Source organism: Quercus lobata, chromosome 8 (genome assembly GCF_001633185.2).
Source record: "Quercus lobata isolate SW786 chromosome 8, ValleyOak3.0 Primary Assembly, whole genome shotgun sequence".
Taxonomy (NCBI): Eukaryota; Viridiplantae; Streptophyta; class Magnoliopsida; order Fagales; family Fagaceae; genus Quercus; species Quercus lobata.
In genome coordinates, this window is record NC_044911.1 from 31,158,053 (window position 1) to 31,181,103 (window position 23,051).

The following is a 23,051-nucleotide window of genomic DNA, read 5'->3' on the forward strand; positions in this document are numbered from 1 at the left end:
AAATCTTCCTAGGAATGGAAAAGACAAAACAGTTTTGGTCGTTAACGTATCGAGTTGTTGTACGCATACAACTTCAGCTTCAAATGATAAACTGAGTCTAGAGGAAAGTGTGGGAAACTCATTAAAAGAAAGAGTGGAATTGCTTTGGACAATAATTTTAGAACTCATGGTGTTGCTTCACCTTGGATTCATTAATGGGGTCTCTCAGTGTCCATTAGTGTCTCCATTGGTTCAAAGACGAAGCCACAAAGCTTCAAGACACCTGAGATTCATAGCACAATCTATTCCCTCCAGAACCCAGGTACCCATTACCAGATTTCTTTGTTGCCTCTTAAGTTTGTCTTTTGTGTCTGTGTGTTTTTCCTTTTGCCACAAAGAATGGTCCAATTAGTGTTTGAATTTTAATTTATGTAGAGGATAATGGAGGGTATTTCAGTGAGTGGTGAAGTTGGTGGTGCTGGTGGGGCATACTCATATAATGCCTTAAAAAGGTTGGACCAGCTTTGGTCTGGTATTTGCTCTGCTCAAACAGGTGGACTTCGTTTCTTATCATAGACTTTCTCCCCTCTTGTTTACTGCGGATTCCTCTGAATGTTGTGCAGTCAATCCTTTGAATATTAGGAAATTTTTTCACATGTGTTTTGCAGTTGTGCAAGAACCCCAGCAAATTGTTTCGAGTATTCGTGGTATATTTGATTCAGATGACAAAGCAGTAGATACATTTGATGTATTAGTTTGTGGAGGCACTTTGGGAATCTTCATTGCCACAGCCTTGAGTTCCAAAGGTCTTCGAGTAGGCATTGTGGAAAGAAATATTCTAAAAGGGGTATATACTGTACTGTGGAGTTCATCATAAAAATAATTCGTGATTTTGAGAATTGCTTTTTTATGATCAGTTGTGGTAAATAATATTTTGATGTTCAATCAGAGGGAACAAGAATGGAATATCTCGAGGAAGGAGCTCTTTGAGCTTGTAGAAGCTGGAGTTCTTGTAGAGGAAGACATTGAAGAAGCTACTGCCATGAAATTTAATCCTGTATGTTTTTAAGCTTCAGAAATTGATGAATTTGAAGACTTTTTCTAGTTTCTCCATATGAATTCTTCAATTGGCACCAACATTTAGTGTTTTCTTTGAATTCTTCACCTAATTATGAATTTTGTTAACAAGATGATCCTAGGGCCATGCTCATCTTAATGATACCCTAAAAGCAAAGAGGTTTTATGGAAGTAAAGGGATTTTGTAAATGAAAGACAGGTTAAAGAGAAATTTACTAGTATAGCTCACTGCACCAGCTGTGTATTCAACAGATATTCTATACTGATGTTACAACAAATGGATTTCCCTTATCTCATAATGAAGAAATCCAAAGTTCAAATTTTAAAAATAATACATTCTATATGGATGTACATTCTACATGCAGTTTAACTGACTTTCCCACTTGGTTTTTGAATTAACTTTGTCATCCTCTGAATCAACCTTATCATCCTTGGGCCTATCTGGGATTCTCTGTGGCTTATCCTTAATAGGAAGCAGCACTATGTGTTAGGTGAATTTTACCTATCTAGTGGCTTTATGCATAATATTTGATTTTTAGGGGACTCTTGCCTTCCTGCAGTTGGTATGTCAGACACTCCTCAACACGACAAATATTCATATGCTTATAAAAGATCCTTCATTTACTTTAGAAGGTCTTAAACAATGAACATAATTTGACATTTTTGCTATGCAGCCTATTAGAATAATGAATCTTATCATTATGATTCTATGCTTTGTCATCATACAGAACAAACTCAATCAAAGACAGTTAGTCCTGAAAAAACAGATGCAAATGCTTTTGGATGCTTAATTTAGGTGTTTGTAGCTTTCAACTATGTACACTAGCACTAACTCATGAGTAATACACTTACAAACATCTATGTCCATGTTTACTGGTCATGGTGCCTAACTGGAAGTTTGAGTGAGATGATTTATCATTTAAGTGGCATTAAAATCTTGAATAATAAATATAAGTATTTTAAAAATTTAACTTCTAATGCCAGGACATGTTAATGTTCCTTAAATCATGATACAAGAAGGACCCTTACTTTTTCAACAGCCTGCTTGACTTGTGTTACTCATTTTCCTAAAGGATTTTCGTATGTTTATAGCAATATGAATAGGCCAAATGCTATTCAACTGCCAACACTGTCTGGTGTCATCTCTTTGGTCATGATGCTATCTTAATTACTTATAACATTTCTTTTGGCATTAAATGAATGCACAGAACAGATGTGGATTTGAGGGAAAAGGTGAGATCTGGGTTGAAGACATTCTTAATCTTGGTGTCTCGTGAGTTATCTTATTTTCTTTTCTACTTTGTCTTTAACTATTTATTGTTTTTTAAAAGCTAAGTGCAATATTTTGTCTATCTTTTGAATTTATTTCCTAATGTTCCAATGCTCCAATCTGACACTCAGTTTGATTTATGTTATACACTTATCTCCAATTTAAGGAAATTGGCATTTTTGTGTGTGTGTGTGTGGGGGGGGGGGGGGGGGGGTGGTTGTTTGGGTGGGAGAGCTGGGGGGGCTCAATGGAAATTGGTAGTGCTATAACAAGAGGAATGAGCCTTCTCTCAGCAACTGATTTTCAGCTTTTACGTCATTACAGACCTGCAAAGCTTATAGAGATTGTGAAGAAACGTTTTATTTCCCTTGGTGGAGTCATATTTGAAGGTTACAGTGTCTCTAGTATTTGCATATACGAGGATGCAGCAGTAAGTTTTCTGACAGTTCAAAGTGATTTATTTAAGTGACATTTTTTTTTTATTTGATGATGCCTCATTAACATTTCGTTGTGATAAGAAGCTGCTACATGACATGTGGGTAAGCAGCAGCATGATTTTATACCATGACATGTCACAACTTTAGTGTTGTGAGATGAGGATGTTTACATAGAAGACTGGGAAGACTATAGTCTAGAACTAATATATTAGTCCAGGTTTGAGGATGATCAAAGAAGGCCAATTATGGTGATGTTTGAGTTTTGCTAGTTTAAAGTGTTTGAATTCCATGAATGTAAAGTTGTATGGGTTTTTATCTCATCCATCAACTGAGAAACGTCACAAGGAAATGGAATTTAATATTCTTTTTCAATGAAGTATTACATAACATAATTTCTTCCACCACTTTTCTCCATAGGTTTTGCAACTTGCCGAAGGAGACATTTTGTCATCTCGTCTCATCATTGATGCAATGGGGAACTTTTCCCCTGTGGTAAAACAGGTCTGGTTTCCCTTCTATTTCGTGAATGATGTGCTTTTATAGGAGTATAATATTCTTCCACTTCCAAGCATATATTGGCCTAAATAAAGAATATTTTCACCTATATGTGTCTATGAAACCATGCATACATTTGTTTGTTTGTGTTTGTGCATTTGTTGAATAAGTGGCTATTCCTTACAACTAAAGATCGTAAGAGGTCAACTATCCAACTGGCTCTGATTTATCCTGTTCAAACTAATCATAATTTTACCCTTTAGACCATAATTTCCCTTGATTTTTCAAATCATTGGTTATTAGTGAGGAATTCCAATACATTTTATATATGATGTTGTTTAGATTATTACCAACTTAGGTTGTTCACGTATTATGCATGCCCACAATTTGACTGAAACTACCACTTGGGGTTGTGTATTATGATTTACAGATAAGATGCGGAAGGAAGCCAGATGGTGTGTGCCTTGTTGTTGGATCTTGTGCTCGTGGTTTTAAGGATAACTCTACTAGTGATGTCATATATAGTAGTTCATCAGTGAAGAAGGTTGGAACCTCAGAAGCTCAATACTTCTGGGAGGTAAGTTGACTTTCTGGTATATCAGTAATGTCAGCTTTTTTTTTTTCCCCTGAGGTTCAAGCTTTCTCTGAATGTTCCTCAGGCATTTCCTGCTGGCTCTGGTCCCATGGATCGTACTACCTATATGTTCACATATGTTAATCCTCAACCAGGATCCCCAAAATTGGAAGAACTATTAGAAGAATATTGGGATCTAATGCCACATTATCAGGTTAGATTTCTGATCTGTAGACAACAATCTTGCATATCATGATTCCCCATGTTTATTTTGTATCCCAATAGGAGTTGGATTTTTTAGAACAAAAAATTATATTTTAAAGAGAGTTATGTCTTATAAAAATCAGACTTGTTCAACTTTCATTTCTTATTTAGTTTGCCCCAACTCTCCCACTGACCGTTACACTTTCAAGGCTGTTTCTCTGTTGGTTATTCTGATCAAGTTCCACTAGATTTACATTACAGCCCAAGGTCTTGCTATTTGCATGATGCAAGCTGATTGATGCATTATTAGCATAATCAGTTCTAAATTTTCATTCCATATGTGCAGCTTTATTCATAATCAGTCCTGAATATGTCTACGTGCATTTGCATGCATATGTGATGAGTGGTCTGCTATTCAGTTGGCACACACTTGAGGATTTAGGAGTATTTTTTTAATATGTTTTCTAAATGCTGTGCAAACATAACATGGAAGAGATGGCCAATGGATTATATTTTATCTTTGTTAGCCAATTCTAGGGAATTCTTTCTGACTAAAAGTTCATACTTTTCCACTCCTTTTCCCTAAAATTGCATCTTGATTATTTTAACAAGTTTGTAATTTCCACATAATCAATGCTTATATAAGTCAGCAGCTTGTATAATTTAATATCCCCTCCTTTTCTTTCTTTGATGCCCTCTCATCTGTTAACAATACAATTGGAATGTGTACTTAATAGGGAGTCTCTCTTGAGAATCTGGAGATATTGAGAGTTATATATGGCATTTTCCCTACGTATCGTGACAGGTAATGAAGCAAGTATTGCATGAGTTGCAATAAGGTTTACTTTACTTCTTGGATATCAATTAAGGACATACTCTTGTCAAAACTCAAAATTCTTTGAAAAAAGAAAAAATTCAGATCTTATATATTAATAAGTTCAGAACGAATTTCTGTTTGTATTCTTTTGGATGGGAGGCTAAAGCGATTATAGATTATATTATATATCAATTGAAATGAGTGTATTCTTTGTTTTAGTAAAATCCAATGTTTGGACTCATAATGCATGTAATTTGCAACTTGGAACTTTTTCCTCTGATAGTATGGTATCATAGTAATTTTGGAGCACACTTAATCGTATACATTATGCAGCAATGTTGAACTTTGATTTGTTGAATTTTTCATATGGTGGATAATAGATTTGTCTTGCAATGCTTTTGTACTAACCTGTTAACTTTTCAAGTTTTGAATCAAAATCATTGGATGGAAATAGATGTAAGGCTTCTCTCTTTCTGAACTAGAATCATGACATGTATTGCTGCTCATACGGTCATAACATGTAACTTGAGGATATTGTTTTTCACTTCTGTTGTTGAATGAGTGGAAAACTATGTCTTAGATTAAATACACCACTTCATAATTTTTGTTTATGCCTGCGTCTTTTGCCTGTATTAATGAATGCAAAATTCTTCTCATGTTTCTCTTAACTTTCCCATGGTTTCTTAAAATCTGATGCCTTTTAATTCTTGATGGTGGTGGATCGACTTGACAGCCCATTGCCAGCAGCTTTTAATCGTGTTTTACAGGTGGTGTATGCTATAAACTTCTAAAGCCCCCAATATATTATGATCTTGTACCAAATGGAATGCAAGTGTCACAAAATCATTCTCTGCAGTTTGGTGATGCTAGTGGCATACAATCACCAGTTTCATTTGGTGGCTTTGGGAGCTTGACTAGGCACCTTCAGAGGCTGGTTACAGGTATATAGTTTATGTGCAATTCTTCAGTATATTATTTTGCCTAATTACAAGGTTCTAGGATCAATGGGGAGTTCACACACTAAAGTTGAATCTCTTCAGTGGGTTTAAATAGTATCTAAATAAGTTTTATTACATTGCACAGAAGTTCAATACATATGATTACAACGGGTAATTGTAATGATTGGAACTGGATCTCCTTTTTCTGACACTCAGGTAGAAAAATGAAATGGAATTATTTTTCAAGGTGTCCAGACATTGATCAAACATTAATGACATGTAGAAATGTTTTTATAAGGATGAGGTTTACTAATATTCTTTTTCCTTCCTGTGAACAAAGGAATATACGAAGCAATCAATGAAGATTTTCTTGACTCTTACAACTTATCCCTGCTGAATCCATACATGGTTGGTGACTTGCTGTTTTCTTGCTTTGTGGTTACCAGCTGTCATGGTTATCTGAAATCTAAATATATATTTATGCACTGCAGCCCAACTTAAGTGCTTCATGGTTGTTTCAAAGAGCAATGTCAGCTAGACAACAGTCTAATGTCTCACCAGATTTTATTACCGAGCTCCTTTATGTTAATTTTCAGAGTATGCAGGTAGCATTGTGTTTCCATATAACAAAGCCAGAGTTTTGTTTCTCTCTCAGGATCCTTCCGTATTCTATAATATATTTGTTTCTCTCTTCTTCAGAGGCTAGGTGATCCAGTTCTAAGACCATTTCTTCAGGTTCTTTTCTTGTTTATCTTTTTGGCATATTTCCGATTTGCATATGAGTAATAATTTTAAATTTTTTATCAAATTAAAATTATTAAGTCTTTTTTTCTTTTCTATTTTTTCCTGAAACACTACTTTGACAGGATGTTGTACAGTTCGTGCCTCTTGCCAAGACATTAGGCCTAGTCATGTTAACTAAACCTCAACTTCTTCCATCAATATTCAAGCAGGTAATTAATAAGTAGATATCCCTTTTTTTTTTTTGAATTTTTCTCTTCCACATTTTCTGTCCAACTTGAGTGAGTCTATGACTTACTGCAAGGTAGCGTTCCAATATGTTTTGAGATCTGTGTACTATTTTTATAGCCAGGTCTCCCATTTACTTTCATCTTCTAACAGCTGATATTTTTATTTCATAATTTGAATAGATGAAATTAATAAGAGCTTTAGTTGATTGAAATATATTCTCAGATAACATATCCTCAGATAACATATCCTCTAAGCAAACACATGCCCTCTTTTAATTGGGATTGACAATGAAGAAATGGAGAGATATAAAAGTAGAATTTAGCAAAGTTCTTTTCCGTAGTTGGCCTGATATATGACCCACCATCATCTAATCCAGGCTTAGGATCGGCAGTGTAGCAGTAGTGAAACAGTTCCCAAAATGAATAATGTTTGCTACAGTAGTGTGCAGGTATTGGATTCTTTGAAAAATAGTGCCTAAACAGACAGAATTTTAGTCAGTAAATCTTGGTATTGCGTACATGTGTTATATTTCCTTGATGAATATGTGTATAATAGCTATCCATATTCAGTTCTCGTCAAATTAATTTGGTCGCGTTTCAGGTTGGTATTCCTGTGCTTCTTGACTGGTCTGGACATTTTTTTATGCTGGGTTACTATACGTTTCTGTCAACCTTTGCTGACCCTGTCATAAGGTAATTGTTCTTCCATCCTCTTGTTTCTCTCTCAGTTTAATCAAAGCACAACAATTAAGGATTACAGCAGTATTCCCAACCATATTGTTAGTTAAAGACACTTTCTTAAGTTTGCATTCTTCCTTTATGTTCTAGAGAATAGACTCTTATTAGTTTCATGTCTTGCAAGGCCATTGCTAAGCTCTTTTCCATCCAAGATGAAGTATGAGTGGAAGCGGCGCCTCGAGGCTTGGAAATATGGAGCTGGTTTAGATTACAAGCGGTAAGGAGTCACCTAACGATGATCGGAACAGTGGTAGGGTAATGAAGACAGAGGACTGGTCTACTTGGTTTACAAGTTCTTGGATGGCAAATTCATTGATTTTTACCAATCTTGTCCTAATTTGATCTTGAGGGGTGGTTAGGCCTTGAAGATCAGTTAAAGATTTCGTAGTACTTCACGTAGACATGGTTACAAATTTTGGCATTATTGTCTGATGATAATTCATATGCCTTTTAATTGTGCAACAAATTTCACTGATAATTTGTTAGTGGTATAAATTTAAGGCAATTTGTATCCACAAACTCAATTAGGGGATGAATGGGTAAGATTACATATCCCTGAATTAAACATCTAGATATCATTAGAAGAGGTTTTAGGAATGCAGATTGTGAATGGTCAATCTAAATCACCTTTCAGAGTCCAAAGAGTAAAGGATCGCCTAACAACCAATTTCCCTTAATGTGGTGAATGTGCTAAAATTTATAGACGTTTGCTATGGTGAATTGGCAATTATGTTTCGGAGAAAGGACGGATCCACCATAGGAGCAAGCTCCACAAAAGGAGAATGAACGCCCTAGACCCCTCAATTGGAGATATAAGAATGATAGTAGGGGGCATAGCCGAAACTGGGTCGTCCAAAAAAGCCCATAAGACCTACCTTAGAATGGTCTAGAACGTCCAGTTTACAGGCTCCGTACCTAAAATGACATGGATTGACAACCCTGTAATCGGATTCTCGGAAGAAGTCGCTCGAAGACTCCACCACCCGCATGACGATGCACTTGTGGTCAGCCTACGAGTAGGAGATTATAACATGCACCAGGTTTTGATCAACAATGGCAGCTCAGTAGACATCCTGTATTACCCGGCCTTCTAGTAGATGAGGATTGACCGAGAACAACTGGTCCCGATAAATGCCCTTCTCATTGGTTTCGGAGGGACAAAAGTATCCCCCCTTGGCGCCGTCACATTGTTAGTAATGGTAGGCGACTACCTGCAGTAGATCACCAAGGACGTAACATTCCTCGTGGTCGACTGCTCATCTGCTTACAACGCCATTCTCAGACGACCAACTCTCAACTCATGGAAGGCTGCAACTTCAACCTACCACCTAATGATCAAGTTCCCTATAGATTATGGAGTGAGAGAGCTGCAGGGAAATCAAGTGGCTGCACGCGAATGTTACATTGCCATACTAGAAATGGATGATCACCAACAAACATTGTGCATAGATGAACAAAGGGCACTAGCAAAGCCGGTTGAGGAGCTAGAAGAAATAAGACTTGATGAATCAAAGCCCAAACGGACGACTAGGATGGGGACATTATCAAGTCGGACGGTTCGACAAGCGCTCACGACCTTCCTAAAGGACAACTAAGATGTGTTCGCCTAAAGTCATGAGGACATGCCAGGAATCAACCCTTCAATTATAGTACACAAGTTGAATGTGTCGCCCTCATCGCCTCCCATTCGACAAAGAAAACGAGTGTTCGCTCAAGAAAGAGACAAAGCTATAGCTGAAGAAGTTCAAAAGTTGCTTGATGCAAATTTCATTCGGGAGGTATATTACCCCGACTGGTTAGCAAATGTGGTTATGGTTAAAAAGGCCAATGAAAAATGGAGAATGTGCGTTGATTTCACAAATCTCAACAGAGCTTGCCTAAAGGACAGTTACCCATTCCCACGGATAAGATACTTTGGTAAACTCGACCGCAGGACATGAACTTCTGAGTTTTATGGATGCTTTTTCTGTTTACAACCAAATCAGAATGGAGGAAACGGATTAGGAAAAAACTTTCTTTATTACGAGCCGGGGACTTTTCTGCTACAAAATCATGCCATTCGGACTAAAAAACGCAGGAGCGATGTACTAGAGATTGATGGATAAAATGTTCGTCCACCAGATTGGGAGGAATGTGCAAGTTTATGTAGACGACATCAATAGAAGTGTGTTATTGTCATTAAGCTCTATTTTGCATAGAAGTATAGGCAATCATTTCAAGTAGGCTAATCTTTTGGCACACAAACACTTTACTTACTCATATCCCTTGTGCATGACTCAGCAGGTCATCTATTCATACAACATAAATTTTTTATTGCATAACTCTACAAGCAATTTTTATTATGTCAACGGATATATCACATGAGGGATGTGGTACATCCGGGTAATGCCAAATTACTTTTCCTCTACAAGGCACTTAGACAACTTTGTACGTACAATACCCCTTCTCTCTCTCTTTCCCAAAGAAAATAAATATATAAATAAACAAGAGCAAGACTTAGGTACAGTACTTAGGTACTGTTTCTCAGGTTCCTCTCTTAAGATTCTACTATGTGGATTTTTCCTCATGAGGTTGAAGTGTATTTTTTAGTTAAGTAGCCACATGACTCAATTTTAAGTGAGGAACTTTAGAAACAACACTTAAGGTATTGTATCTAAATTTTGTCTAATAAATAAAATATCAGTTGGATGTCTTTGCACTCCACATTTTGGAAAGCTCCTTCACCATAGGCCTCTCTTTAACTTCCACCTGCCTCTCCAAATGCCATTTCTTTGACGTATTATCAGCCTACAAAACAAAAGTTCTAGAGTTAGTTTGTGACAAAGGTAAACTAAGTGAAAAAATACAGAACTTCTAACTAGACATACCCAGGTTTTTAAGGGAACTAGTTGCTCTTTAATCATCTCAAATTTTGGCTCTACCAGGTCTCTTCCTTTAGTCCGAAATTCATGAGTCTGTAAAAATTAAATAATAACTTCATGTAATCTTGTCACCTAGTTTCAAAGACAATCTTAATTTTAATGCAATATAATGGCTGGCAACTGAAAGGTAACATCTTCTAGAAGGGATGAAGCACGGACAAACAAAATACCGCATATTGCAAGCAACTGAGAATTAAATCTCTGATTGCTACAGCAGGATGACATTGAAAAACTTAACAGTACAAACCCAAAAACAAAAGATAAAAGTAATAAGTCATTAAAAAAAAAAAAAAACGTAATAAGTTTCAATGATAAAAAAATGCAAAGATAAATAAACGAACATGTTACGTGGAAATGATCTAAAAAAAAATTATAGAATCTCAATAACAGGTCAGAACATATATCATTGTGTTTGTCTGTGTATACTTGATAAACATTTCAATTATAGTCACAACCAAAAAGAGGCAAACACAGCAGGGTTCCCCAGCTGAATGAATAAAAAAAAATGGTTAAAATTTACCGAGTTCATTTCAGAAGCATTTAATCGCTAAAGCCAAATTTGGAACTTATATAGACAGATCTAGAGTCTGTTATGGAAAATGCCATTCATAGATACCTCTAAAAGACTAAAAATTTCAACTTTCTCTATGACCTAATTAAATACAGAGATTGTCTTTCATACTAAACCAATGCACAAGACAGAGAACACTAGAACTAATACATGGCAATAAATATATAAATTTAGGTTCAGCTCCTCTCTCATTTAAAACCCCCTCCAATTCTCTTCCATTTTTAGCCAGCTGTAAGACACTTGGCGAGGTTGGAGTGTGGTTTGGAGGTTCTTGATGTTAGGTGGCAGGAACGGTGAGGTTGGCCATGGGTGGTGACTGGGCTGTTTGTGATGAAGGGGCTGTCGAGGGAGTGGCCAACAAAATTTTTCCTTTTTATCTTTTAGGAGTTTTAGGGTGATCAGAGATGGGATTGAGGGTGATCTTGGGCTTGGGCTGCTGAGTGTGGTGGTTTTTTTAGTGGTTGTGATTCGGGGTTGGATGGAGGCAGGTAAATCGTCACTTTTATCCCTATATTTTTAACATCAGGCTGATAAGGCGGTTTACTTAACAGAATAAACCATGAAAGGGAAAAGTGCTACTTTTAAAACCATGTGGTAGGCAAAGTGAAACCACCCAAAACCACAAGTGGATAAACTATAATCAACCCTACTCTTAAAATATAATAAAAAAGGATATATATATATATATATATATCCCAGTTTTCAGTAATTCATTATGAGGACACCCACTCAATTAATTTTAGGATTTAAGGCATGGCAAATATATACTTACATTCTGCATCTCTAGTTTTGAGACTGCCAGTCCAAATATCAAGGTGGCACCTCCAAATATAATTGCTGTAGCAACAGCAAATGCCTTCCCAACTGTGGAGGAAAAAAAAAAAAAAAACCAGGCTTGTTGATGTTGAGTTGGATAGATACAAAAAACAAACAAAGCTCTTGAGTCTTTTTTTCCCCCATAAATTATAAAAAGTTTAATATTGTGATCGAGAAAAAACATTTAAAGCTCATAAGAGTTTTACTGCAGGACAAATATATGGCAAGTGCATGCAAACAATACCAACACTGATCTATACTGATAGATTTCTGAGCAACAACTGATCAGACAAGAAAGTGACTGCCCCAAAACAATGGTAAAGTCCTTGTGAAAAATTGGGGTTCCACCAACCCAAATATCTGAATGCTGCTGAGTTTCAATATGATTTCTGATGATACATAATATTGACACCTCTTTTTTCCCCTCTCCACCTTCGTGTTTAACTTTTATTCTTTATGCTATGATTCAGAAGTAGATCCCTACTTTGTTAATGGCCCGGTACCATGGGATCTCCAGTTCAAACATGAAATATAGAATAGGATTAAGACCACGGATAAATCCAGTGAGAACTATTTTTGCACTAAACAACCATATGCTGTTGAATCGTATATCACATATCTGACAGATTGGTTTTAAATAGTTTAAGTGACATTCATAACATCTCTAAGCCAGTTGTTGCGTGAAAGTAGTATTCTTTCTTAGTTGTATTAAGATCTCAATGATCAAAAAACCTCATCTGCAGCATATTAAACTCCATTTTGCTGATTTTCTTTTTTCTCCATTGAAAGTACCAAACTTTTGTTAATTCTGTTTTCTGTTTTGAGAAGAGTTACTTTGACCAATGCTAAATAAAGGGATAATAGCAACTGTATCTGCTAAATGAAAAGAATTTTCCAACAGCAAGAGAGACAGAGAGAGTAGAACCTACTTTGAGCAAACCCTTCAGCTGCAGCCTTCAACTTCTCAGGATTAATGTGGACATGCCTATCTTGACGCAATTCATTTGCTGTGGAGGCTGAAACCGAGTGTTCTACTTGGGGAAGTTCCCACCTGCAGTTAATAAGATAGGAGATAGAATAACTAGCAGTATAAAGAAAAAGCATCTTCTCAATTTTAAACGCATAGCTTAGTTTCTTCTGTAAATTACATTTTCCAAACCTCTCTATTTGTCATATAAGAATTGAACAAAGAAAAACTCAAAGCATATTTGATATAACAGGTGGAGAAGTAAAAATTCAACAACTGCTTCCTGTTTCCCCAAAATCGAGATAAACATACCAAAGAGTTGAATTCTCATGTACCGATTCAGTGGATTGTCATACAATTCAAAGCAATTTCTTCACATACCAAAGAAATAAAAGAAGTTTTTGCCTTCTGGACGATAGTTAAGATTCAAAATTCAAATTCTACAATCTCTATGAGGTACCGACAGTTAGATGTTTCATTTCTAAACATTTCTCACATTTTCTCTGCAACCAAAGAAAAGCAAAAGATTTCCTTTTATAAGGTACCAACATCAATAAACTTTGAATTGCACAGCCTAACAATTAGAAACTCAGATGAATGGACCTCTTTATATATCTGTGTAAGCCTCAAAAGTTAAATTTCCCTTTGTTTCCTATTTTCTCAGCAACAAAAGAATCCAAAAGCCAACAATTAATAAGCAGACAAACAACACCATTTGAGGCCAAAGGTGACCTCCATGCAGGGTTTTGCTTTCGAGGTACCAGCAATTAAGCTTCAAAATCCGAATAATCCGAATTCCAAAACATTTAACCAAAAAAAAAAAAGAAAAGAAAAAACCCAGTTGTAGAAAGTCCTCAATCATAGTTCTTAAGCCTCAAAATTTCAACTATTTTCTCTTGCACACATATTCTCAACTACCAAACGAAACCAAAACGGGGAGAGAGAGAGAGAGAGAGAGAGAGAGAGAGAGGACCTTTTGGGGCCAAAGGTGACCTGGGGCATAGAGAGATAATCCCTGAGAGGATTGAGAGCCTTGGCAGACGAAGAAGAGGCATTGTTGGGATCAGATTGGAGAACCCATTTGGAGGTGGATATGGACGAAGAAGAAGAAGAAGAAGAATTCAAGGGTTGGTAATAAATCTTGGCGGGCAGAGAGTGCCTCAAAACCTCAGGAAGGACGTCTGCTTTTGCTTCTTCCTGAGAAGAAGAAGGACCAGACAGAGAAGAAGGCTTCTGGGTTGATTTTTTCTGGGCAAGTCTGCCTACGGCTTGTTTGGTTTCCTGGAAAAAATAGGCACCTTCTTTTCCTGCTAATCTTCCCGCAAGAAAACTCATCCCTCTTTCCAGAATTCAATTTAGCTTTGTATGAATGAAAGGTGTGACCCAGCAGATTTCAAACGAGACATTTATATAGTTGTGATGGGTGGACGTTTGGATTTGGCTGATTAGTTATTAAACATCTCATAATGATTAAAATCTTTTCATTTCCATTTTGTATTGGGTTAAAAAACTAGTTTTTTTTATTTTTTTTATTTTTATTTTTATTTTTTTATTATTATTTTTTTTAAAACTTTTTTTTTTGCTACTATTTTTAGGTTTTATTGTACTTTTTGATACTATTTATGAGTCTTACTGTATTATTCCAGTCACCTTTTAGCTTTATTTATCGTATATTTAGTAAAAAGTTTTCAGTTTCAACTAAATAAGTTATTCTTAAGCATACACTTAATTTGACTTTTATTATTTTTTTTATAAAAAAATTTATTTTATTTTAGAATCTATCTTAAGTTGACTTGGAGGAAGCTTTTCGAACAAGAAATAAGGGGCAAAGGTTTTTTTTTGGGTTGATAATTGGGGAGGAGGGTTTAATTCTTGAGTTCGAAACCGCTTCATTGGAAGCATCATAAATTTTTAATTGAGTTAGAAGATTCTTATTTAGTTGAGACATGGTGTGATAAATATTGAATTGGGTAAAAACACTTTTTTGATTTCTATATTTGACTATATTTTCAATTTGATTATCAACTTTTCATAGTTTTTATTTTGGTCTATGTTTTTAAATTTACGGGTAGTTTGGTCTATGCGGTCATCCTACTTACGAAAAACCTCCCCTAAATAATGGATTGCAATACTAGTTTAAAAGTAGCATGTTATATAAGTGAGATAATGACAAGACCAAAATGATAGTAAGTTAAAAATATAAAGACCAAAGTAAAAGTAAAAGTAAAAGTAAAAGTAAAATTAGTGAAAATTTGAGAACCAGATTAAATGGGGCCAAAATATGGGTTTAGAATGATTAAAAGGAGGGTTTTTTTTTTTTCTTCATAATTTTGAGTAATTAGATGTTTGGACTTTGGACTAAGAATGTGGCTTCTTACTCACATCCTAATGATAAAAATTCTTTGTTTTTTCAATAGACTTCACGCTTGCTTGCAACTATTGAATTATATATATATATATATATATATATATATATATATAAGAAATTTATTTGGCTCGGAGACTTTTTATTTTGTATTTAATTTTTTGCTTTGCACACAAAACAGATCAAGGGAAAAAAGAGAGTCAGTTTTGGTCTATTTGGATGCCATGGATTTTGATATGGATTTGGATTTGAGGGGGCCCAAATCCAAATTCTTTGTTTGGGTAAGTTAAAAGAAATGAATTTGGATTTGACCTCAAATCCAACAAGAATTTAGTAGGTCCAAATCCATGGATTTCAAATACCCTCTCAAATACCCTCTCACACTGTAGAATTTGGAAATCTCAAATGATGAATTTAGGTATCCAAACAATGGAATTTTAAATGATGAATTTCAAATCTTTCTTTGTTTAAAAAGACCCAAACAAGGAATTTTAAAATCAAGGGATTTCAAATCAAGACATTTTAAATCAATGGATTTCAAATCCAAATCCAAATCCAAATCCAAATGTTGCCATTCAAACACAATTTAAGGGAATTGTGGTTATTATTTAATTTAATTTAAAGAGAATATATTAAGGGTGCATTTAGTGTAATTAATTCAACTTTCAACCATACTATGAGACCCACATGCTTGTGAGAGGCTTGTTATGAAGCAAGTGCACAAGCAGAGGTGGAGCCACGTTGCCCCTTGGGGGGGCCGTGGCCCCTACAAAAAAAAAAAAAAGAAGTCCACCAGCCTATATAGAAATTTTAATTGGGCCCCCCAATGATGTACATTTCCGCCGCCCCCCCCCCCCCCCCTTCCCATTTCTGTTCAATTCACTCCCAGCCCCAGCATGCTCCAGTTTCAATTGTAGGCCTCTTTTATCTTCTAATAAAACAAAACATGGCCTCCTTATATTTAAATAGCCAAAGGCACTACCCAACAAAATAACATTTTATCACCCATTCTCAATCTCAAAATCAAAACCCTTTCTATTGCTATTCTTTTTAGAGAGGTGCTACGTCTACAAAATTTTTATTTTATTTTTACAAATCATAAGTGGTTAGTTATTATTGGTTCAAATTTGAACCTAACACTAAGATTACTTTTTTGCTCCAATAATAACAATCAGTAACAACTTGCCACTTAGGATTTGTTATAAAAATGTTGTGAAAATATTATAGACATATCATTTCTCTTCTTTTTATTCTCTTCTTGTCTTCTGTGTACACGCCACCGCCCACTCTACTAGTACCAGCAACCCCCAAACAAAACAAAACTTCAGCTTAGCCCTCCTTTCAAACTCAGTCCTCACGATCCCAAAAAAAAAAAACTTGACCATTATTTTCTTTCTTTTTGCTTTCTTAAAATAAATCATTCATAGGGTGAGTTTTCAGTTTTGTTTTCTTTCTTCAGCACTACACCTTCATCTCTATTTTTAGTGTTTTTTTTTTCTTCTTCTCAACTATATACGCTTACTTAAATATTTACATGCACTTTAATTTTTCATAGATTTTTAGAGAAATATATGATTGAAGGCATGGAGAGGTATGAATAACATTCATATAATTAATAATAGGAATGATGATAGGTTGACTGTTTAAATTACAGTGGAAATTTTGTTTTTTTTCTTAAGTACGAATAATATCCATATAATTAAGTAGAAATTTCTAATTAAGAGTTTATTTTTTAAGTTCTTTTCAGGTTAATTTTTGAGTCATATTCTTAAAACTTAAAGAATTATGAGCAAACGAAAAACAATTGATGCATTCTTTAAGAAAAAAGATGTTAGCAATTCAGAATTTAGGACACCTATGGTTGTAGAAACAAATGTGGCTGTAGAAATAAATGTTGATACTTTAATGCCTAATAAACACCCTTCCAAATGTTCAAGAATTCAATCTGAAGAGATAGATCGTGATTCAGGATCACGTAAACAAATATGTGAATTTCTTATCAACAAACAAGATGAATCCGACGAGCTTATCTCAAAAAAGGTTCATATCAACCTAAAAATATAGACTGTCCATACAACAATGATAATCATCATCGTCAAAAATCGGCCCCCCCATGTAAAAAATCCTAGCTACGCCCTTGCGCACAAGATACTTTCTTGATTGGAAATATGAGATTTTTCTGGCTACCTTTTGGTTGTTAGGCTTAAAAAACAATAATAAATTTAGAGATACATCATTTTCACAATTGTTGTATTGGTAAATTCTAATTCAAGAACAACTAAAATGATGTTAGTGGTAGTTATATTGAAAAAGATGTTATAGTAATCATAATTAGTTACCTCAACAATTTATTAAAAATATTGTGAAATTTTTTGTATTTGTAGTATTGTTAAACAACTAATTGTAACTATATTTGGATTAAATATTTTTGTTACTTTTTAATATACATACCAAATTTTGTATTAATAAGTGTTAATTATTATATGACTCTCAAACACATGTTCTATGTATAATTTTAAAATGAAATAAACTTGACATTTAAACATTTAGGATAAAAAAACTTATTGATATCATATCATTTTGATATTTTGTAAGTACGAAAGATATAAGAATATAATAAAATTATGTAATCCAACAATTAATTTGTCAGAATATAGTTTCAATAAAAAGTTTTGAAGTGGTGTACCTTAACCTAATACACACAAGGGGAAACAATTTATTCAGCAAAAACAAAATATTAAGAACAAAAAACAATTCATTCAATAAAATTAAGAGTCAAGCATCGCGGTTATTTTTAATTAATGTCTGCTGTCCAGCAATCTTTTTCTTGGGGACCAAGCAGTGAGGCACAATGTCTATTTTATTTTGTATGCCCAGACTAGAGCAACCTTTTTCTTGGGAACCAAAGCAGTGAGGCACACAACAATGTCTATTCTATTTTGAAAAAAAAAAAAAAAAAAAAAAAAAAAAAAAAAAAAAAAACTCTGAAGCATGTTCAAAGATAATCATCCAAAAAAAAAAAAAAAAAAAAAGAAAAGAAAATTAGCGATGATAATGAAACAAATTGTAGCTTTAAGTTATTTTATTTTTTTTTTTTGACAAATACTATTGGATTACATCCATACTTACAAATTTTTAAAAAATTAAAAATCAATAGCTATGTCATCAATAAATTCTTTAAATTGCAAGTTTTTGTAGTTTATAATTATGCATAAGTTATAAGATAATAGATCATATAGTAAATAATATCCGATTGACACAAAATTTGACATGTGTATTAAGAGCATAAAGAACATGCAATTTAACGGTTAGATTTTCAAAATATGTAGTATTGTTTATTTTATTGAATAAGGTTGTAGCTTTTGGCTACAATCAATTTTGTAGTTAAATTTTGTCCAATGACAATATTCTTTTTGGCTTTGAAATGCAACTTTCATAAATGTAAGTCCACAACATTTTCACAACAAATCTTAGGTGGTAGGTTGTTACTAGCTATTACTAGTGGGTAAAAAAATAATTTTAATGGTAGGTTCAAATTAGAACTAGTAACGAATTGACCACTTAACCTTTATTGTAAAAGTGTTGTGACGTATCATTTCTCATTTTTTATATTTATGCAAGTGGTGTGCTGTCGCAAGCAACCAAAAATAAAACTTATACTCCTAAAAATATATGTAGTAATGCGAGTAAGGATCGTTCCCATGGAGAGTATTTAGCCTAGTTTTATGCTACGTGAACAAGGAGGGGGGGGGGGGTGGAGTATAATGAAAACAATTTTAAGGAAAAAAAAAAAAAACAACAACAACAACTAAGGAATAGTTCAAATTAAAGTATCGAAATTAATCAAAAGAACAAACCTTGGTCTAAGTCAACATCCACCATCGGAATTTTACAATTAATCATCGATGCAAGTATATATCAATTCACACTTTAAATATTCACCATCGGAACAATTTTCTTATCTCTCCTTAGTCGTAGTTAATTAGAAAATAAGCGATCTAATAAACCTTAACTACTAAACAACCCAAGACAAGTGCTAAATGTTTAATCTAGTAGTAGCCTTAAGAATTAGAGAGATCGATGAAACTAAACAACACAAGCACAAGCGGTTGCATTTAATTTAGTCGAGCATTCTTCCTAAGATCTAATAATTTCTGATGCAGCAAATCATTAAATCTTGGTTGCTTCACAAGTTAGAGAGATCAAACAATTATGGATTTGATATCTAACCTAGCAGTAGATTGCAACGAACAATAAACTAGTAGGCCTCCTAGTAATTAAACGAGACAATCATGAAAATAGGCAAAGAAGAACATCTGATATTCAAAACATAAATTGAACAATAAAAACAAATTAGATCTCAGTTTTATTGATTCCCAGGCTTCAGTTTCCTTCGACTAAGTATAAAAGTTTAGCCACACAAGGCCATGAAGAAAACTCAAAGGAGAAAATCAGAGAAGAGGGGAGAGAGAGGCGTGTTTGTCTAATTCTGATTTCCCCTCCCCTTTTACACGTTAATTCCCCCTTTCCCAAGCCTACAAAATCTCCTAAAAATATTCTAAATAATAATATCCAAATTTGACTAATTAGGGAAAAATATTAAAAATAAAACAAAGTTCTAATATAAATAGGAAAGTGGTGTTTTTCAGCTGGAATTTTCGTGCATCAGATCTGGAAGCTTCCAAAAATAAACCGCATCAGATCTGTGTATTGCAGGCAAATGAACATTCCAGAACGTCAACAGTACAGATGCAGCAACTTCAAGCCCGATTTCGATCTTGATGCAGCCCGTATCTCTCAAAACTCAAAATATGAAAGTTGTAGAGTTTTTTCTTGGAGTTCCATAGCATCTTGAATCATCTCAATCGGAGCTCGGATGAGAGAGTTATGCCCAGATTATGAAGTGATGTAAAAGCTGTCCAAAATTGCCCAATTAGCTACGTTTTGCACTTAATGCCTCTATTTGCATCCTAAATCAAAATATAAGAATAATGAGTACATTTAGGCACCAAATAAATATAAAAGACTAAACATTAAAGGAGAAAAATATGATATTTTGCATTCTCATCAGCAAGTAAAAATTCATTTATAAGAGATAAGTACAACAATCTTGAGATTATTAGCCAAAGAAGCAGCTATATAAGTCTCCTATCAAAAGGTGGAAGAGTGCTTATTGGAGAGGTTAATCCAGACCTCCCTCTCTCTCTCCTAAATGGTGAGCTTGTGGACCCTAGTTAGCCCAAGCTTCCTCAAATGTGACCTAATTGGAGGCTTGCCTATGACCGATTTTTAGAAGATGAAAATTTTTAGATTTGATAGTTCAATTCTACTTGATAGTTCAAAAAAAAAAAAAAAAAAAAAAAAAATCTACTTGAATATTTTCCTTATACAAAAAAAGAAAAAGAAAAAGAATTGAATATTTTAAATGTCATGATACTTAATATACTTAAATTTATAACATTAACTACGAAATAAATCAATTTGGACTGGTGAAGATTCTTTTCTAGTTGGATTATCTGTTAGCATTTTGAAATTGTAGTATATTGAGGACTTTTCTTGCCTTTGCCCACGTGAGACTACATGATTTGCTCACTATTGCTAACTTGGTGTCACATTAGCATAGCACAAAGAGTCACATTAGCACAATATTAAAAATGGGGTTAAATAATTGCAAGATCTTAACTAATTTACACAACTTGGGTTTATGTCCACATCTTCATTGTACAATTTGGGCCCATTTGAATGTTTATTCAACAAATGGACAAGGGTCATATAGGATAAGGTGAGGTGATAATCCTATATTTTGACAAAAGTAAGTGTTTTTGTTATTCTTATTATTATTATTACTACTGTGTAGCCTTTGCATATGCACGAGTACAATTAAAAATAATTATAATTATACGGTTTAAATTATACATTTTTTTTAGAAGAAGTTCAAATTATACATGGTATTTGCTTACATTTTTTTTTTTTAAAATCATACATTTCTAATATATCTAATGGTTTCTCATTATATATATGATTTAGAATTTAATTAGTTTTAGACTTTTTGGGTTTTACACCCAATAATTTACTTGCCACAAAAATAAAAATTTTAGATGGACACGTGGTGGAAAATTGGACTCCAATTGAAATCCTAATTAGAATCTAATTGGATTTGGAATCTTTGATTTTTACACTCAATAATTCACTTGGCACAAAATAAAAAATTAAATGGGACACGTGACGCAAAATTGAAAACACAATTAAAATCTAATTGGATTTTCTCTGGGTCTTGACTATTAATATGTGTATGTGTGTGTTTATATATATATATATATATATATATATGTCTACAACCATGAAAAGGGGCTTTCCAGGTTTCGTAACTAATTGAATTGTGAGAATATGATAATCTCTTTCATGAATTATTAGAACCCAACAGGTCGGACTCATACTTTACTAGATCTTCTGTTTACAAGAGAGGAATTTTCTATTGAATGGCACATAGTTCTGCATTGACAAGTAACAAGAAAGGAAGAAAGAAATATTATATCACTTCTTTTCTATATTGATTGAAATTGCGTTGTTGTGTCAAAAGAAGGATAGCTATACGAATTCGGTATACTCTAAAGAGGCCCTCGGTACCATTATTGAAGATCTCACAAAGATGAAATCTCAGTGAATTTCCATTTACTGATCCTATCTTTCATAGAATCAATCTCCCCTTTTACTGCACATGAATATGTGGAGCTCGGCATGTCTAGAAGCATGGGACAACGTTCTTTTGCTGATATTATTACCAGTATTCGATACTGGGTCATTCATAGCAAACCTATACCTTCCCTATTTACTTGACGAATTAAGGGGGTTGGTTTACAGGTACAACCTTTGTAACTTCATGGTATACACATGGATTGGCGAGTTCCTATTTGGAAGGCTGCAACTTCTTTCTTCATCGCGGCAGTTTCGACTCCTGCTAATAGTTTAGCACACTCTTTGTTGTTACTATGGAGTCCAAAAGCATAAGGAGATTTTACTCATTGGTGTCAATTAGGTGGTCTGTGGGCTTTTGTTGCTTTCCACGGCACTTTCGGACTAATAGGTTTCATGTTACGTCAATTTGAACTTGCTCGATCTGTTTAATTGTAACCTTATAATACAATCGCATTCTTTGCTCCAATTGCTATTTTTATTTTTGTATTCCTGATTTATCCACTAGGTTAGTCTGGTTGGTTCTTTGTGCCCAGTTTTGGTGTCGCAGCTATATTTCAATTCATCCTCTTTTTCCAAGGGTTTCATAATTGGACATTGAACCCATTTCATATGATGGGGGTTGTCGGTGTATTGGTCGTTACTCTTCTATGCGCTGTTCATGGTGCTATCGTAGAAAATACTTTATTTGAAGATGGTGATAGCGCAAATATATTTCGTGCTTTTAACCTAACTCAAGCGAAAGAAACTTATTCAATGGTCACCGCTAACCGCTTTTGGTCCCAAATATTTGGGGTTGCTTTTTCGAATAAATGTTGGTTACTGTATGGCACCAAGATCCCAAGACCCATATGGGCCCTGGGCCCAGGCCCAATGTAACGGCCCCATTGCCCTAAGCCCTTCTTGAAACTACCTTCATGTAAAAACAAGTTTTGGGTCTCGAACCCTGAGAAGTGTTCGGCATAACCTTTCTCGAACAAACGTATGAACCCTGTCCGGGAAAATCATGAAATGCTCGGGGAACAGCATTACCGAGCACAATCGATTGATCTGGAACCAAGTTCCAAGGCCATAATTGCTGCATCCCACTCTCACCTAAACACCCACTTAAAACAAATAATATTGGACCTTCAATAGCACTAACGGTGGCTGTAATCATAATCTCCCCACTAACCTTAGCTATAAATAGTAGAAGTTTGGGAAGAGGAGGGGGTTCAG

At 34.5% G+C, this 23,051-nt stretch overlaps 2 protein-coding genes across 4 annotated transcripts; one reads left to right on the forward strand and one right to left on the reverse strand.

Annotated features, from left to right (window-relative positions):
* Nucleotides 1-10: 10 nt before the first annotated feature.
* LOC115954646 lies at nucleotides 11-8,011 on the forward strand. Of its 3 annotated transcripts, XM_031072557.1 has the most exons (18): nucleotides 14-301; nucleotides 415-532; nucleotides 648-826; nucleotides 929-1,036; nucleotides 2,265-2,329; nucleotides 2,651-2,756; nucleotides 3,181-3,264; nucleotides 3,689-3,835; nucleotides 3,918-4,046; nucleotides 4,774-4,841; nucleotides 5,587-5,620; nucleotides 5,710-5,794; nucleotides 6,132-6,199; nucleotides 6,283-6,396; nucleotides 6,491-6,526; nucleotides 6,658-6,744; nucleotides 7,364-7,455; nucleotides 7,625-8,011. In XM_031072557.1, the coding sequence occupies exons 1-18, from the start codon at nucleotides 167-169 to the stop codon at nucleotides 7,719-7,721; spliced, it is 1,752 nt and encodes a 583-aa protein (XP_030928417.1). In that variant the 5' UTR covers nucleotides 14-166; the 3' UTR covers nucleotides 7,722-8,011. The 3 variants fall into 3 exon arrangements, 2 of the variants coding, with proteins under 2 accessions (XP_030928417.1, XP_030928418.1); XM_031072558.1 differs by lacking the exons at nucleotides 2,265-2,329; nucleotides 2,651-2,756; XR_004083936.1 differs by lacking the exons at nucleotides 6,491-6,526; nucleotides 6,658-6,744; nucleotides 7,364-7,455; nucleotides 7,625-8,011 and adding an exon at nucleotides 5,937-6,007 and having other exon boundaries at nucleotides 11-301; nucleotides 6,283-6,306.
* Nucleotides 8,012-9,730: 1,719 nt separating this feature from the next.
* On the reverse strand, nucleotides 9,731-14,210 carry LOC115954648. Its single transcript, XM_031072559.1, has 5 exons — nucleotides 13,749-14,210; nucleotides 12,738-12,859; nucleotides 11,765-11,856; nucleotides 10,368-10,454; nucleotides 9,731-10,287 (listed from the first exon to the last, which is right to left on the reverse strand). Exons 1-5 carry the CDS (start codon nucleotides 14,108-14,110, stop codon nucleotides 10,180-10,182), a joined length of 771 nt encoding a protein of 256 aa, XP_030928419.1. The 5' UTR covers nucleotides 14,111-14,210; the 3' UTR covers nucleotides 9,731-10,179.
* Nucleotides 14,211-23,051: the final 8,841 nt, after the last annotated feature.